The sequence below is a fragment of the Neoarius graeffei genome, chromosome 1, assembly GCF_027579695.1.
Source record: "Neoarius graeffei isolate fNeoGra1 chromosome 1, fNeoGra1.pri, whole genome shotgun sequence".
Lineage (NCBI taxonomy): Eukaryota > Metazoa > Chordata > Actinopteri > Siluriformes > Ariidae > Neoarius > Neoarius graeffei.
Window position 1 is genome coordinate 87,138,819 of NC_083569.1, and position 15,697 is coordinate 87,154,515.

Genomic DNA, 15,697 nt, shown 5'->3' on the forward strand with positions numbered 1-15,697 from the left:
AAACTGACAAGATGTGAAACACTTTTACGAGCGCTGAGACAAATCTACAAGTGGCAGAACACTTTTACGAGTCCCGGAACAAATTTACAAACGAAAATCTTGACAGAAGGGGAATGTACCAAATGCCACAAGCGACTTGGAAGTACGGTTGCCGGGAAGTGATGGAGTGAGCGGTCGATCTGTGTCGTCTTCTATGGAGTTTATGGTGAAAGAACTTCAGCTGTGACTGAACGATGTTTTGCCCCTTTTGTGGAAAACACATGAACCACAAAATGGAACTCTGTCCATTCCAGCAGAATAACCGTGTCCATCATATAAACAGTTCCTGGAGTACAGAAGCTCAAAGACAGAAGAACGACAGTCCTGTAACTGTGGGCTGAAAGGAAGATATCGGCCAAAACAAGGAAGGAAACGTGTCCAGGTAAGCTGTATTGGCTGTTCTATACATAGCATTGCAAAACTGTATATCATATTTTATCTGTGCATGATATATGAAATTAATTTTATCTTTCTATTATTTTACTAGATAAACATAAAATTGATGGTGCCACATGGAACTGATTTAAAAGCTCTAAGAGGGAAAACACTCCCGTTATTTACAGACCCGGAGGTAGCAGCACCTGATCTACTGAAACAAGCTGTCCAGAAAATGCGAAATTTCAACAAGGGCATGCGTGATGGACTGTATATTCTTTTCTCTAGACTGCTCAGAGGTGATCCATGTGCCTGGGTCAGAAAGGCCATTCAAACTGCCAGAATATAAAAATGAAACAGGAAAAGCATATTCCAGGATTACTTTTTCATTTACATAGAAAGACACTTTAAAGGAGGTTTGTGGAGCTCATGATTCAATATTTTTTACATAATTACATACTCTACTGCAGGATACATAATAATCTGTTAGATTTTTTTTGTTTTTACAACAGTGGATGATACGTCAGACTCTGATTCTGAGATTGTCATCACATCAAGGAGCACAGGTAAATTCAATCAAGCTGACAGTGTGGTACATACATTTGTTATGTATTTAATTTTTTAAAAATAAGTATGCATGTATTCATTCATTTATTGGATCTACATTTTAAGTGTAAAACCTACGTCCTGGTCTATATTTTAGAAGAACAAGGCTTGTTTTGATTATTTTGCAGTTACTATCAGAAACACGGACAACCTTTCACCATCGATATATACTGTACTGTATGTGGGAAGGGAACAATAATGGAAGCTGTTAAAAATTGTTGATAATTGTATGCGTTTCCTCTCAGGTTTTTGAACCACAAAACCAAAGTACTCCCCAACACAAACCTGATGATGAAAGGTAAGTGCTCACTTTTATACAATCAGTAATTTATCTTTAAATTGTTGATGTGATTATCCCAGAGCATTTGCTTTGATGAACATGTAGCAGAAAACACTATACATGTAATGTGATTAATAACAAAAAATAATCTCTTATTTATAAATCTTACAGTTCCTCTGACTACTAAATGTTACTCAGAGCTCTACTGTAGCCTGTATCATGAACGTAGTAATTTTCTGAATTTTATCATGTTTCCGAGACGGACCGGGACATTCAGCCACAAATCAGCCTGGACAGGTATTAAGGCAGAGTGTGGCAGCCTGATGTTTCTTGCTTTCAGTGTTGTTTCATACATTTTAAATTGTTTTTCAGATAGTAAGATCTGATACTGAGGATCTGGATCCACCTGAAACAAATCCAGACAAGACTTCTTGTTACAGGGAAGTAAAAAAAAAATAAGAACTCAATTTTAATTCATGGATTCCATGGGAAAGAAATTAGTGTTTGTAAGATGTTTTAACATGAAAATGGTAATTTCCCAACAGTAAATACACAGACCTGTACGCACCAGATGTTGAGGAAGAGGAGCTGGCTGCAGTCAGTGTGAAAACATTTACAAAAAACACACAGCAATGTAAAGTAACAGCTATTAACTGTAGCATTCCAGTTTTTCACTGTACAATGTACACCACTGTCCAGCTGTGGGTGACAGATTCAGACACTTAGACAGCAATGTTTCACCCCAAATCAGATGACGGGGCTCACCACGGTCTGGTTTCATAGTTTGTCAAGATGCATTTTCACTTTTCCCTGTGATGTTTCCAACTGATTCGGATACCTCTTCACCAAATGTTACATTAATAAACAACAAAAATTCAGATATCGCCTTTTAATTATTTCTGTGATAGACTGGTCATGAGATTTTCTCAATCCATTTTAAAACAACAAAAGTGCATTTTCAAATGTACATGATTCTCAGGCTAGAAAATTTTACTTATAGAGCACCAAATTACAACATGGTCATCTCTTGGCATACATTAAAAAAATGCAGGAAGAAAACCCAACAACATAACCATCAGCGTGCCACATGTAGTTCGGTTCCACTGAGTGGTAGGTTCTTCTTATAAGAACCTTCTGTGTGCTCTCCTCTCACACCCTCGAGGATTAAGGTCCCAGAGCAAATTCATCACATCTCTCACTCGAAGATTGTACTTTTGCTCGAGTACCTGCCACATCGTGCGGCAGCCAAACAGCTGCCCAGGTCCACAAAGTTCCAATCTGATGGCGTTAATTATCGCGTTTGCAGAGGAATAATCCTTTCTGCGGTACAAACCGGCTTCATTGACTACTTTTAAAAGTCCTCAAGCTGATGTTTGTTTACACTATGTCAGCTTGACATCATACCCATGATTACATCATACAAGTGGCCCTCATTCAAATATTGTACATCATGGCAAGGCATATCTGGCCCGTGTCCTTTTAAAACCTCTAGAGACCGTCCACACGAAAAGCAAAGCAGTGTTAAGTAGTTCGTGTGTTTTCCACAAAAGGGGCAAAACATCATTCAGTCATAGCTGAAGTTCTTTCAACATAAACTCCATAGAAGACGACACGACTTGACCGCTCACTCCATCACTTCCCGGCCACCGTACTTCCAGGTCACTTGCGGCATTTGGTACATTCCCCTTCCGTCAAGATTTTCGTTTGTAAATTTGTTCCGGGACTCGTAAAAGTGTTCTCCACTTGTAGATTTGTCTCAGCGCTCGTAAAAGTGTTTCACATCTTGTCAGTTTGTTTTCTAAGATGTAAATTTGTTTTGTCCTTGGTAAAAGTGTTTTGGCAATGTAATTTTGTTTTAATAAATGTAAAAGTGTTTTACAGTTTGTAATTTTGTTTTGCACTTCCCGGCCACTGTACTAATGTTTGTAAACAAATGAACTGATAATGTTTAACCTGTCAGAAAATCTTTTTGCTCCACTTTCTAGATCACATTTTGTTAATCATTCATTGTTGTTTGTATTAATTTCTAGTTTTGTAGTTTACCAATAGTTCAAACAATGCTCAGGTTGGTGAAGCTTCAGTATTTTCAAGCAACTGATTTTTTTTTCATTGAGATTTTAAATTTAGATCTAAAAATATAAAATGTCTACTGATATTGTAATATGGTCAATATTTACAACAAACTGCAAAAAAAAAAATTCTGAATGAAATAAAATCTGACGATTTCAAGCATGTAATTTTCTATATGTTAGGACTTCAATTCTGTTCTAATTCTATTTATTGCAATTGGATTCCAAATACTCTATAAACATGCCACTCTGTGAATCAGGAAAAAAATTATTATAAATCATAGCACTTATATTTTTTAAAAGTACTTCATGTACTTCAACAAATGTTACACAAAGATCGATCCATAACAGTTGTAAACGTCCCTTAATTCCACAGGGTGTCGATAATGGTGGACACCGGTGAAAGTGATCACTATTATCGACACTTCATGTGACTCTCAAACGCGCGTTTAGATACAAAATGGCGACTGTCAAATGAAAGAGTCAGAAACAAAGTAGGTTTCGACAAGGAGATCATGAAATATCGGTGAATTTGATCAGTAAAAACATGTCCATGATCTTTCCACCATGCTTACCTGTGATGATAACGCCCGGGTTTTCCTCAAATTGCTGATCGTGCTAAAAAAATTCCATCTCGGGTAACGAGCTGCGTCATCAGATGACAAGATCAAAGGGCGAGGCGGGTCTTCCGGTTGATTAATTAACCAATAATAACTGTTGTAACTGAAAGTCACCTTTGTAAAATTGTATTTTTATTGGTAAATCTGAAAAGGTGTCGATAATTATGGACTGCTGATAATTGTAGCCACCGCTCTATTTCTTCTTCTAACCACAACCCCGTAAATTTATTTTTTATGGAAGAATCCAACTCTTTAATCGCCCCAGTATCACGAGCACCGATGACCGTCTCCATTTTTGTGCAGGCCGCGTAGTTGATAGAATATACATCGCGAACCGGGATTCGTCAAAGATATCCCAACTGACCAAACGTCAACACTTTAAACACTCTGTGGGCCGGGAACCGCTAAAAATCACAGCCAGTCTCAAAGCATACAGGACTGAACAGTAATACTGAGGACCAAATCGCAGACCTGAACCAACACCCCCCAGCTTTTTTCATCAAATTTACACTGATCTCATGAATGACCCGTATAGATGTCTAAAAACCGCAAAAATCTGATGCCTGCAAAGCAATTTAATAAATTAAATAAAAGTAGTGAGAAGTGTGTAGTCTGATGTAATGGAGTATAAATACATTTTTAAATCATAAATGTACTTGAATAAGCGTCTTGATGGTGGCTGGTGGTAAATTATTTGGGGGCCACAGTAAATAACATACATCACTAATATATAATTAAAAAGTTTATATAAAAGCTTGTTTGTCTTTTGAATCTGAACTGTGTTTCATCTGAATAACAAACACGGTACACAGAAAAGTTTTCACCCTTTTGTTAAAAACAAACAAAAACTTAGTTTTGTCATCTGTCCTTTTGTGTAATTTGTACTTTGTTTAGAAAATGTGTGCTCAGTCCATCAACTTTCAGTTTCTCCTCCAAACATCTTTGAAAGGAAAAATAATGATGGACTGAATAATCCACTTCATTCATGTTCAGTTCACCTGAGGCCCACTTTACACGGGGACGGTATAAAACAAAAACGCAAAAGTCCGTTTTTGTTCTCACTTTTTTCTGCGTCTACACGACCGTTTTCAAGGAGGAAATCTGCGTCTATACGGTGACGCATAAATGTCTCCGCTATGTCTGCACGCATGCGCAACGTCTTCTGTCTTGTCTGATCTGCACATCTGCGCCGCTGTTCTGTCAAGTTATCCTACCAAGCCTACTACGCATGCGCGAAATCTAGGAGGGTAGGAAAATTCAACAGTAGTTTTGTCCCACGGATCAGCTGGGCTGATAGAAAATCGGTGAGAATTTCATGCATTTGCCGATTTTTATGTTTTGTGCGTATTGGTCGAGTCTTTGGCTGAGTCAAATAATTTGTAATGACTTATTTTGAATAATAAAACGGTCTGTATGAGAACTTGCTAGGATAACTTTACAGAACACCGGTCCGGCTGAGGTACTGTAGCGCTCGAGGGAGGAGCAGGAGCAAACCGAAACTCTTTTAATCTGCCTTTATTAAGTAACACTCACTCTTATTTCGGTGAAGAAGAGAAAAGGCAGTGTCCATCTCAGCAAAATAAACCCGTTCGGCTGCTAGTTTTGTTTTCAGTCTCGGGTTTATGGTTTCACGAGCGGCTTGAATAGGCGGCGCGCGCGTGCACGCACACGCGTGTGCGCGCGTGCGTGTAACTTGGCGACACCAAACTGAGGAGCTCCAGCTGGGCGGGTGAGCAGGAAAACACATCTACTGCATTGAAACACAGAGCAGCTTGAAGGTCTGTTGGATCGGGTGTAATCAGACATGCACTTACTTTTTTTTTTGGATAGGACAGTGTAGAGAGACAGGAAATGAGTGGGAGAAAGAGACGGGGAGGGATCGGGAAATGACCTCGGGTCGGAACCGAACCTGGGTCCCCGGATTTTATGGTATGGTGCCTTAGCCATCTGAGCCACGACACCCCCACTTACTTTCTTACTTCCCGGGCTGGCATGTGCAGTATATGACACATGTATGACGTAAACGCGTACCCGACGTGAGCAGATCCAAGCAGAGTTTCGCGTATTGGGTAGTTTAGACGGATACGCAATGGGGGCCGTTTTTAAACTTATCCACTTTGGAAGGCGTTTTCAATTTTATCCGTTTTTCAGCCTCGGAAACGCCGTCCTCGTGTAAACGAAAGGCACTTCTGATAAAATATTTAGTCGTTTTTACCCGACAGCGTCCTCGTGTAAACGGGCCCTGAGACTGAGTCTGGAACACGCCCACTGGTGACGTAATACGGAAACGTCACCAAAATGGGTTAGAATATATTCACCCATTGGAGCTCAAAACTCGGGGGGCATGTCACACTGTAGTCACATGATGCGGTTGCCGCTGATTGGCTGCATGACCCTACAGCAGAGCGTCTCCCTGACTACAGCACTGGGCTCGTTACAGTTCACCCACAGACTCGCGCTTTATATCATTCTGCGTGTTTTTCTGTCCGACTGCGAGTTTAAAAAAAAAATTCACAAACATCCACCCATCTTCTACCACTTATCTGGATCCGGGTCATGGGGGTAGCAGCAGAAGCAGAGCAGCCCAGACTTCCCTCCCCGGCCACCTCCACCAGCTCTTCCGGGGGAATACCGAGCCATTCCCGGGCCAGCCGAGAGCTGTAATCTCTCCAGAGATTTTACACAAATCTCTTATTGTTTTCTTATTTACAGAAAACTATCATCATGAGGCTGTGTTCATATAAATCTATTATAGAGCTAAAGTGTGAAGCTGTAGTTCAGTGTAATGGTGAGTTTAATCCTGTAGGATCAGACTTTACTTTCTCTTTCTTCTAACAGACTCCCAGTAAACTCCCAGTGTAGGTGATGGAAACCACAGCAACCCAATAACAACTATTGTTACTCCATGATTAATGAACTGTGGATTTAAACACAGGTTACACTGAAGTTTTCCAGACAGAACATTAAAAATTTTGGAATTCAAAATTAATGTCTTTTTTCCCCTCAGCACATTTGTTTCAAAACAAAATCATATCCTGTTATTTTCTTAAGGATCTCTCACACTCACACACTCTCACACACACACACACAGTAGAGTTTGTGATTTAACTGTCCTGAAGATAAAAAGTTCAAATTGTTCTTACCTGCACACAACGATTTCTTTATAAACTCTGAAATACAAAACAATATTATTTTGTATTAATTTATCCAAATACAATTAGATTCAACAAAAATAACAAAATTAATTAATATGTGAATAATATTTACACTACAGACCAAAAGTACAAAACAATGTACAAAAAAAAAAGTTTATTGCCATCAGTAGATTTTCTCTAAAAACACTGAATGTAAAGAAAGGAGAGAAATATAAATCTCAATCTGTTCCTCTTACTAAATATACACAGTTCCCTCCATAATGTTTGGGACAAAGGCAGATGTTTGATTTGCCCCTGAACTCCACAGTTTTAAATTTGGACTCAAACAATTCACATGTGGGCGGCACGGTGGTGTAGTGGTTAGCACTGTCGCCTCACAGCAAGAAGGTCCGGGTTCGAGCCCCGGGGCCGGCGATGGCCTTTCTGTGTGGAGTTTGCATGTTCTCCCCGTGTCCGCGTGGGTTTCCTCCGGGTGCTCCGGTTTCCCCCACAGTCCAAAGACATGCAGGTTAGGTTAACTGGTGACTCTAAATTGACCGTAGGTGTGAATGTGAGTGTGAATGGTTGTCTGTGTCTATGTGTCAGCCCTGTGATGACCTGGCGACTTGTCCAGGGTGTACCCCGCCTTTCGCCCGTAGTCAGCTGGGATAGGCTCCAGCTTGCCTGCGACCCTGTAGAACAGGATAAAGCGGCTAGAGATAATGAGATGAGATGAGACAATTCACGTGGTTAAAGTGCACATCCTCAGATTTTAATAAAGCAAATGTTTATCCATTATAGTTTGACCATGTAGAAATTACAGCACTTTTTAATAATATTTGGGACACGGGGCTTCACAGGTGTTGGTGATTATTCAGGTGTGTTTAATTGCTTCATTAGTGCCGTCATCTTTAGAGTCGTCTTTTACTGTTTGTCAGCACGAGGAACAGAGTTGTGCCAGTGAAAGTCAAGGACACGTTAAAAGGTCGAGAGATGAAAATAAAACAGTGAGAGACATCGGCCAAACTTTCGGCTCAGCAAAACCAACTGTTTGGAACGTTCTTAAGAAGAAAGAGAGAACGGGTGAGCTTAGTAACCATAAAGGGTCTGGTAGGCCAAGGAAGAGCTCCACAGCTGATAACAGAAGAATTCTCACCATAATGAAGGAAAATCCCCATAAACCTGTCTGTCAGATCAGAAACACTCTTCAGGAGGTAGGTGTGGATTTGTCAGTGAAAAATGTCTGCAGAAGACGTCATGAACAGAAATACAGAGGCGACACTGCAAGATGCAAACCACGAGTTCGCCACAGAAACAGGAGGGTCAGGATAGTTTAGTAAAAAGTGATTAAAGGAGCCTGCAGCGTTCTGGAAAAAGGTCTTGTGGACAGATAAGAGCAAGATGAACTTGTATTAGAGTGATGGCAAGAGCAGAGTGTGGAGGTGAAAAGGGACTGTCCAAGATCCGAAGCACACCACCTCATCTGTTAAACATGGGCCTGTATGGCTGCCTCAGGTACTGGCTCACTCATCTTCACTGATGATGGAACTGCTGATGGCAGCAGCACAATGAATTCTGAGTGCTGTAATGTCCACATGGTAAAACTCAGGAGGATAAAAATACCCTTTATGAAAATCTGAGGATGTGCACTTTAACCACGTGACAATGGTTTGAGGACAAATTTAAAATTGTGGAATGCAGAGGCAAATAAAAACAATATGCTGTCCCAAATATTATGTATCTAATTTCTCTACTCACAATTTTTAACAAATTACTTTTCACAAAGTCAGATGTCCTTACCGTCTTCCACTCTCTGTCTCTGCAGCTCTAAAAAGAGAAAAAAGTTCAAATTAAAGACGAGACATACCTGTAGGATCCTGTTTAATACACTGTTATTGCTTCCCATGGTGTTAGTTGTACGTGTTGAATAAAACCAGAGTCCACTTTACTTAACTTGATATTTCTGCTTCATGATTATACATTTTATAGAGAGTAAAAATGTGGTGTTGAACACATGAATGGGTTCATATGGATAATATTATATACACTATATAGACAAAAGTATGTGGGACCCCTGACCATCACACCTCCTGTATCTGAGCTTGTTGGACGTCCCATTCCAAAACCATGGGTGTTAATATGAGGTTGGCATTGCGCATAGTGATCTGAAGCTTGTGTGCAGCTGTTGGCCATGGAAACCTATTTCATGAAGCTCCTGATGCACATTTCTTGTGCTGATGTTGCTTCCAGAGGCAGTTTGGATCTCTGTAGTGAGTGATGCAGCAGAGGGTTTTTCTGCACTCCGTGCTTCAGCACTCAGCGGCCCTGCTCTGGGAGTTTGTGTGGACTGTCACTACGTGATCAAGCTGTTGTTGCTCTTTGATGCTTCACAATAATAGCACTAGCCCTATGTTTACATTAGCGTATGACAAGTCACTCATGTCACTTGTATTTTGTCTCTTGTGGGCGTGGAGCGAGCACTCCTGTTGTCGCCGGTGGGTGTGTACCGTCCATTCAGCTCCAATGAGAAGGAGTGCTGAACAAAATGTCGCCTCCAGCACACAATTTACTCCAAGATATGATTTACTTGTCTTTAAAATATATATTTTCAATTGAAACATTGTATTGAAGTGGAAAAAGTGAGGAAAATCTGGTTGCATGTTGCACGTTACAGAACATGCGTATTTGTATTAGCTATTAGCAACACGCTAACTGTAATACCTAGTTACCTCGCCCCCTAGTGGGATGGCAAGGTATTGTGATCACCGTGTGAGTCTGTGTGTGTGTGTGAGTCTGTGTGTGTGTGAGTCTGTGTGTGTGTGAGTCTGTGTGTGCGTGCGCGCACGTGTATTTGTCCCACCCCAGATTTTCGCTCATAACTCAGCAACGACTGGACGGATTGACATGAAATTTGTTGGGCTGATGTATCGTGATCATAGGAACCCATTCAATTAATTATGTTGTGGTGTGAAGAAAAAAGAAGAGAAAGAGTACTTTCACGTATATTTTCCAAACAAATATGCTTTATGAGAAAAAATGAACTACGATTTGTTTTGATCTGTTTAATAATGCGAGCGCCGCACTGCCTGTCTTTAATGATGCCCTTGAAAATTGATAAAGCAATGTATTGTAACCCGACATAAATTATATTCAACTGGAGAAATGGAAGAAACAAATAAGAAAAAAAATAGTGCATGAATATAATCTGAATGACCCCCTTCTAGCCAAGAGGAAATCATCGTTATGCTGTGGGGGCGAGGTCTGCTATCTCTGATTGCCTTGTTTTCTTTGTAATATCTCAAAACAGGTTTAATGAGAAATCATATATGACAGTTAAAATTAAACCACTTATGAGTTTTTTTCCCCCCATTTTATTTTAGTTAAGCAGTACAGGACCTAATAGCAGGGAATGAAAAAATATTGTACTACGTGTCCCAAACGATTAGTCTGAGGAATCGTTTGAGCCAGTTGGTTGGATTTACCACTTCATACCTAATTTGCATAAAGTTGAGAAAATGTAAACTCGCATGTTGCTTGTCGCGTTGTCACTGTCGCTGAAATCGCAGCTCTGTGTCACGTGTGTATAGAGAACATGAATGGCTGCCTGTTGCTTTGTTGCTCGTGAGTGTGAACATATCTTTCCAGCTGACTGAGGCAAATCTAGCAGAGCAGAAATTTCACAAACTGGCTTGTGGTAAAAGCGGCATCCTCTGACAGAGCCGTGTTTAAAGTCACTGAGCTCTTTAGTCCGACCCATTCTACTGCCAGTGTTTGTCTGTGGAGATTGTACCGCTATGGGCTTGAGTTTATTCGCCTGTTAGTAATGAGTGCAGCTGAAACAGCTGAATTAGGAGGGGTGTCCACATACTTTTGGCCATGTAGTGTACAGCAGAGCTAATGTTGTATGTTAAAATGATCATTCATATCAGTAATTTGTGTATTTACTGAAATTCCTTTCAGGCCCCCCCCCACACACACACACTTCTTTTTATGTGTAGACCTTTTAGAGTGCTTTATTATCTTACAGTTGATTATTCACTATAATTTTAAAGAACAAAATTTATTCTCACCTGCGAATCCCTTCACCTTTTGAAGCTCTGAGGCTGAAACAGAGAAAATAGTTTTGAGTATTCTGTGTAAATTCAGTATAAATCGATGAAGCAGTGTAATATCATGATAAAGTAAATGAACAACACATCAGATTGCGGTTATGAAATGCAAGCGTCCTCTGATGTTCTATATTTGTTAAATGATGAAGCACACTTCACACAGTGGAACATGATGTTACAGGTCAGTTATGACTCCGTATATATAACAGGTCAGTTATATCAGCAGTTACGCTCATATTTACATCAGAATAACATCCATGAAATGTATCAGTCAGGATTTAGACCTCATCATAGCACAGAGACAGCTCTGGTTAAAGTAGTAAACAACCTACTGTTGGCGTCTGATCATGGCTGTGTCTCGCTGCTTGTGTTGCTTGACCTTAGTGCAGCATTTGATACCATTGATCATTCCATTCTTCTGGATAGACTAGAAAATGTTGTGGGAGTTAAGGGAACGGCCCTCTCCTGGCTCAGGTCTTATTTAACTGATCGCCATCAGTATGTTGATATAAATGGTGATATTTCTAGACGTACTGAGGTAAAGTTTGGTGTTCCACAAGGTTCTGTCTTGGGTCCACTGCTTTTTTCTTTATATATGTTACCTCTGGGTGATATGATTTGTAAACATTGTATTAGTGTCCACTGTTATGCTGATGACACACAGTTGTACAACCCCGATTCCAAAAAAGTTGGGACAAAGTCTCATCTCATCTCATTATCTCTAGCAGCTTTATCCTTCTACAGGGTCGCAGGCAAGCTGGAGCCTATCCCAGCTGACTATGGGCGAAAGGCGGGGTACACCCTGGACAAGTCGCCAGGTCATCACAGGGCTTTGGGACAAAGTACAAATTGTAAATAAAAAAAAAAACGGAATGCAATGATGTGGAAGTTTCAAAATTCCATATTTTATTCAGAATAGAACATAGATGACATATCAAATGTTTAAACTGAGAAAATGTATCATTTAAAGAGAAAAATTAGGTGATTTTAAATTTCATGACAAGAACACACCTCAAAAAAGTTGGGACAAGGCCATGTTTACCACTGTGAGACATCCCCTTTTCTCTTTACAACAGTCTGTAAACGTCTGGGGACTGAGGAGACAAGTTGCTCAAGTTTAGGGATAGGAATGTTGACCCATTCTTGTCTAATGTAGGATTCTAGTTGCTCAACTGTCTTAGGTCTTTTTTGTCGTATCTTCCGTTTTATGATGCGCCAAATGTTTTCTATGGGTGAAAGATCTGGACTGCAGGCTGGCCAGCTCAGTACCCGGACCCTTCTTCTACGCAGCCATGATGCTGTAATTGATGCAGTATGTGGTTTGGCATTGTCATGTTGGAAAATGCAAGGTCTTCCCTGAAAGAGACGTCGTCTGGATGGGAGCATATGTTGCTCTAGAACCTGGATATACCTTTCAGTATTGATGGTGTCTTTCCAGATGTGTAAGCTGCCCATGCCACACGCACTAATGCAACCCCATACCATCAGAGATGCAGGCTTCTGAACTGAACACTGACAACAACTTGGGTTGTCCTTCTCCTCTTTAGTCTGAATGACACGACGTCCCTGATTTCCATAAAGAACTTCAAATTTTGATTTGTCTGACCACAGAACAGTTTTCCACTTTGCCTCAGTCCATTTTAAATGAGCCTTGGCCCAGAGAAGACGTCTGCGCTTCTGGATCATGTTTAGATACGGCTTCTTCTTTGAACTATAGAATTTTAGCTGGCAACGGCGGATGGCACGGTGAATTGTGTTCACAGATAATGTCTCATCTCATCTCATTATCTCAAGCCGCTTTATCCTTCTACAGGGTCGCAGGCAAGCTGGAGCCTATCCCAGCTGACTATGGGCGAAAGGCGGGGTACACCCTGGACAAGTCGCCAGGTCATCACAGGGCTGACACATAGACACAGACAACCATTCACACTCACATTCACACCTACGGTCAATTTAGAGTCACCAGTTAACCTAACCTGCATGTCTTTGGGGGAAACCGGAGCACCCGGAGGAAACCCACGCGGACACGGGGAGAACATGCAAACTCCATACAGAAAGGCCCTCGCCAGCCCCGGGGCTCGAACCCAGGACCTTCTTGCTGTGAGGCGACAGCGCTAACCACTACACCACCGTGCCGCCCCGACAGATAATGTTCTCTGGAAATATTCCTGAGCCCATTTTGTGATTTCCAATACAGAAGCATGCCTGTATGTGATGCAGTGTCGTCTAAGGGCCCGAAGATCACGGGCACCCAGTATGGTTTTCCGGCCTTGACCCTTACGCACAGAGATTCTTCCAGATTCTCTCAATCTTTTGATGATATTATGCACTGTAGATGATGATATGTTCAAACTCTTTGCAATTTTACACTATCAAACTCCTTTCTGATATTGCTCCACTATTTGTCGGCGCAGAATTAGGGGGATTGGTGATCCTCTTCCCATCTTTACTTCTGAGAGCCGCTGCCACTTCAAGATGCTCTTTTTATACCCAGTCATGTTAATGACCTATTGCCAGTTGACCTAATGAGTTGCAATTTGGTCCTCCAGCTGTTCCTTTTTTGTACCTTTAACTTTTCCAGCCTCTTATTGCCCCTGTCCCAACTCTTTTGAGATGTGTTGCTGTCATGAAATTTCAAATGAGCCAATATTTGGCATGACATTTCAAAATGCCTCTCTTTTGACATTTGATATGTTGTCTATGTTTTATTGTGAATACAATATCAGTTTTTGAGATTTGTAAATTATTGCATTCCGTTTTTATTTACAATTTGTACTTTGTCCCAACTTTTTTGGAATCGGGGTTGTATGTTTCTGTAAAACCTGATGAGAGACACCAGCTTCATAGAACTGAGGAATGTGTAAAGGACATTAGACACTGGATGCTTATTAATTTCCTTCTGCTTAACTCTGACAAGACTGAAGTACTTGTACTAGGACCACATGCAGCTAGGAGTAAGTTTTCTGTTTACGCAGTTACTCTGGATGGCCTTTTTGTTTCTTCATGTGCAGCAGTAAAAGACCTCGGAGTGATTATTGACCCCAGTCTTTCATTCGAAACTCACATTGATAACATTACCCGGATAGCTTTCTTTCATCTCAGAAATATTGCTAAGATAAGAAATTTAATGTCACTACGTGATGTGGAAAAACTAGGTCATGCTTTCGTTACCTCCAGGTTGGATTATTGTAATGCCTTACTGTCTGGATGTTCCAATAAGTGCATAAACAAGCTCCAGTTAGTTCAAAATGCAGCAGCAAGAGTCCTTACTAGAACTCGAAAATATGACCACCCCTGTCTTATCCACACTGCATTGGCTCCCAATCAAATTTCGTATTGATTATAAAGTACTATTATTGACCTTTAAAGCACTGAATGGTCTCGCACCACAGTACCTGAGTGAACTTCTGCTCCTCTATGACCCGCCACGCCTACTTAGATCAAAAGGTGCAGACTATCTGCTGGTACCTCGTATAGTGAAGGCTACATCAGGGGGCGGAGCCTTTTCTTACAAAGCCCCACAGTTATGGAACAGCCTTCCAAGTAGTGCTCAGGAATCAGACACCATCTCAGCGTTTAAGTCTAGGCTGAAAACATATCTGTTTAGTCAAGCCTTTTATTAATGGTGTTTATGAGGTAAAGGAGTAGATCTGGAGGGTCCTCAGACAGAGTGTTTTGGTAAACTGGGATGTATGGATGCTGTCAGTCCCCAACTCACTTGCTCACTCGAGTTTGTTGACGGTGTAGTGGCTGCTGCTTTATGTCCCGGGGCTCCCTCATGCCTGTGTTACCTTCTGGCTCTCCCCTTTTAGTTATGCTGTCATAGTTAATTGCCGGAGTCCCTGCTTGCACTCAGTGCAATATGTATACTGTTCCTACTTATTCAGGTGACATTGGGCATACCTAACAACCTGTGTTTTCTCCCCCCCCCAATCTGTCCCTCTGAGTTACATGTTGGTCCTGGGCTCGAGATGCTGACCTCTTCTGCTCCTCGGACCTGCCTGATCCATCCTGGTGCCCTGTGTCTGGTTGGAGTCTCATCGCATCGCTCCTGTGGAGGACGGCCCCATGAGGACAGTTGAAAGTCACACTTGGAGGACGCTCTGGACTCTTACAGTAATGCTTTTACGGCTGAGGACTACAGTTGACTTGCTAACTTTAGGACTGCAGTTGTAATGAACAGTTTTCACTCAAGTTTCCATCAATGAAGAGTTTATAACATCAACGAAACTGACTTCATGTTAAAACTGTTAATGTTATAGTCATGTTGTTGCCCAAATAAGGATGGGTTCCCTTTTGAGTCTGGTTCCTCTCGAGGTTTCTTCCTCATGTTGTCTCAGGGAGTTTTTCCTTGCCACCGTCGCCACAGGCTTGCTCATTGGGGATAGATTAGGGATAAAATTAGCTCATGTTTAAAGTCATTCAAATTCTGTAAAGCTGCTTTGCGACAATGTTTATTGTTAAA

At 41.1% G+C, this 15,697-nt stretch overlaps 1 protein-coding gene across 4 annotated transcripts in view; it reads right to left on the reverse strand.

Annotated features, from left to right (window-relative positions):
- LOC132866538 (butyrophilin subfamily 1 member A1-like) overlaps positions 1-15,697 on the reverse strand; it is a 164,491-nt gene that overhangs the window by 17,727 nt on the left and 131,067 nt on the right. For all 4 annotated transcript variants that reach the window (XM_060899484.1, XM_060899424.1, XM_060899387.1 and 1 more), the window contains 3 exons: positions 11,194-11,226; positions 8,924-8,950; positions 7,133-7,159 (listed from right to left, as the gene is read on the reverse strand). In XM_060899484.1, coding sequence (XP_060755467.1) covers positions 7,133-7,159; positions 8,924-8,950; positions 11,194-11,226 — 87 coding nt within the window. The remainder of the gene's footprint in view (positions 1-7,132; positions 7,160-8,923; positions 8,951-11,193; positions 11,227-15,697) is intronic.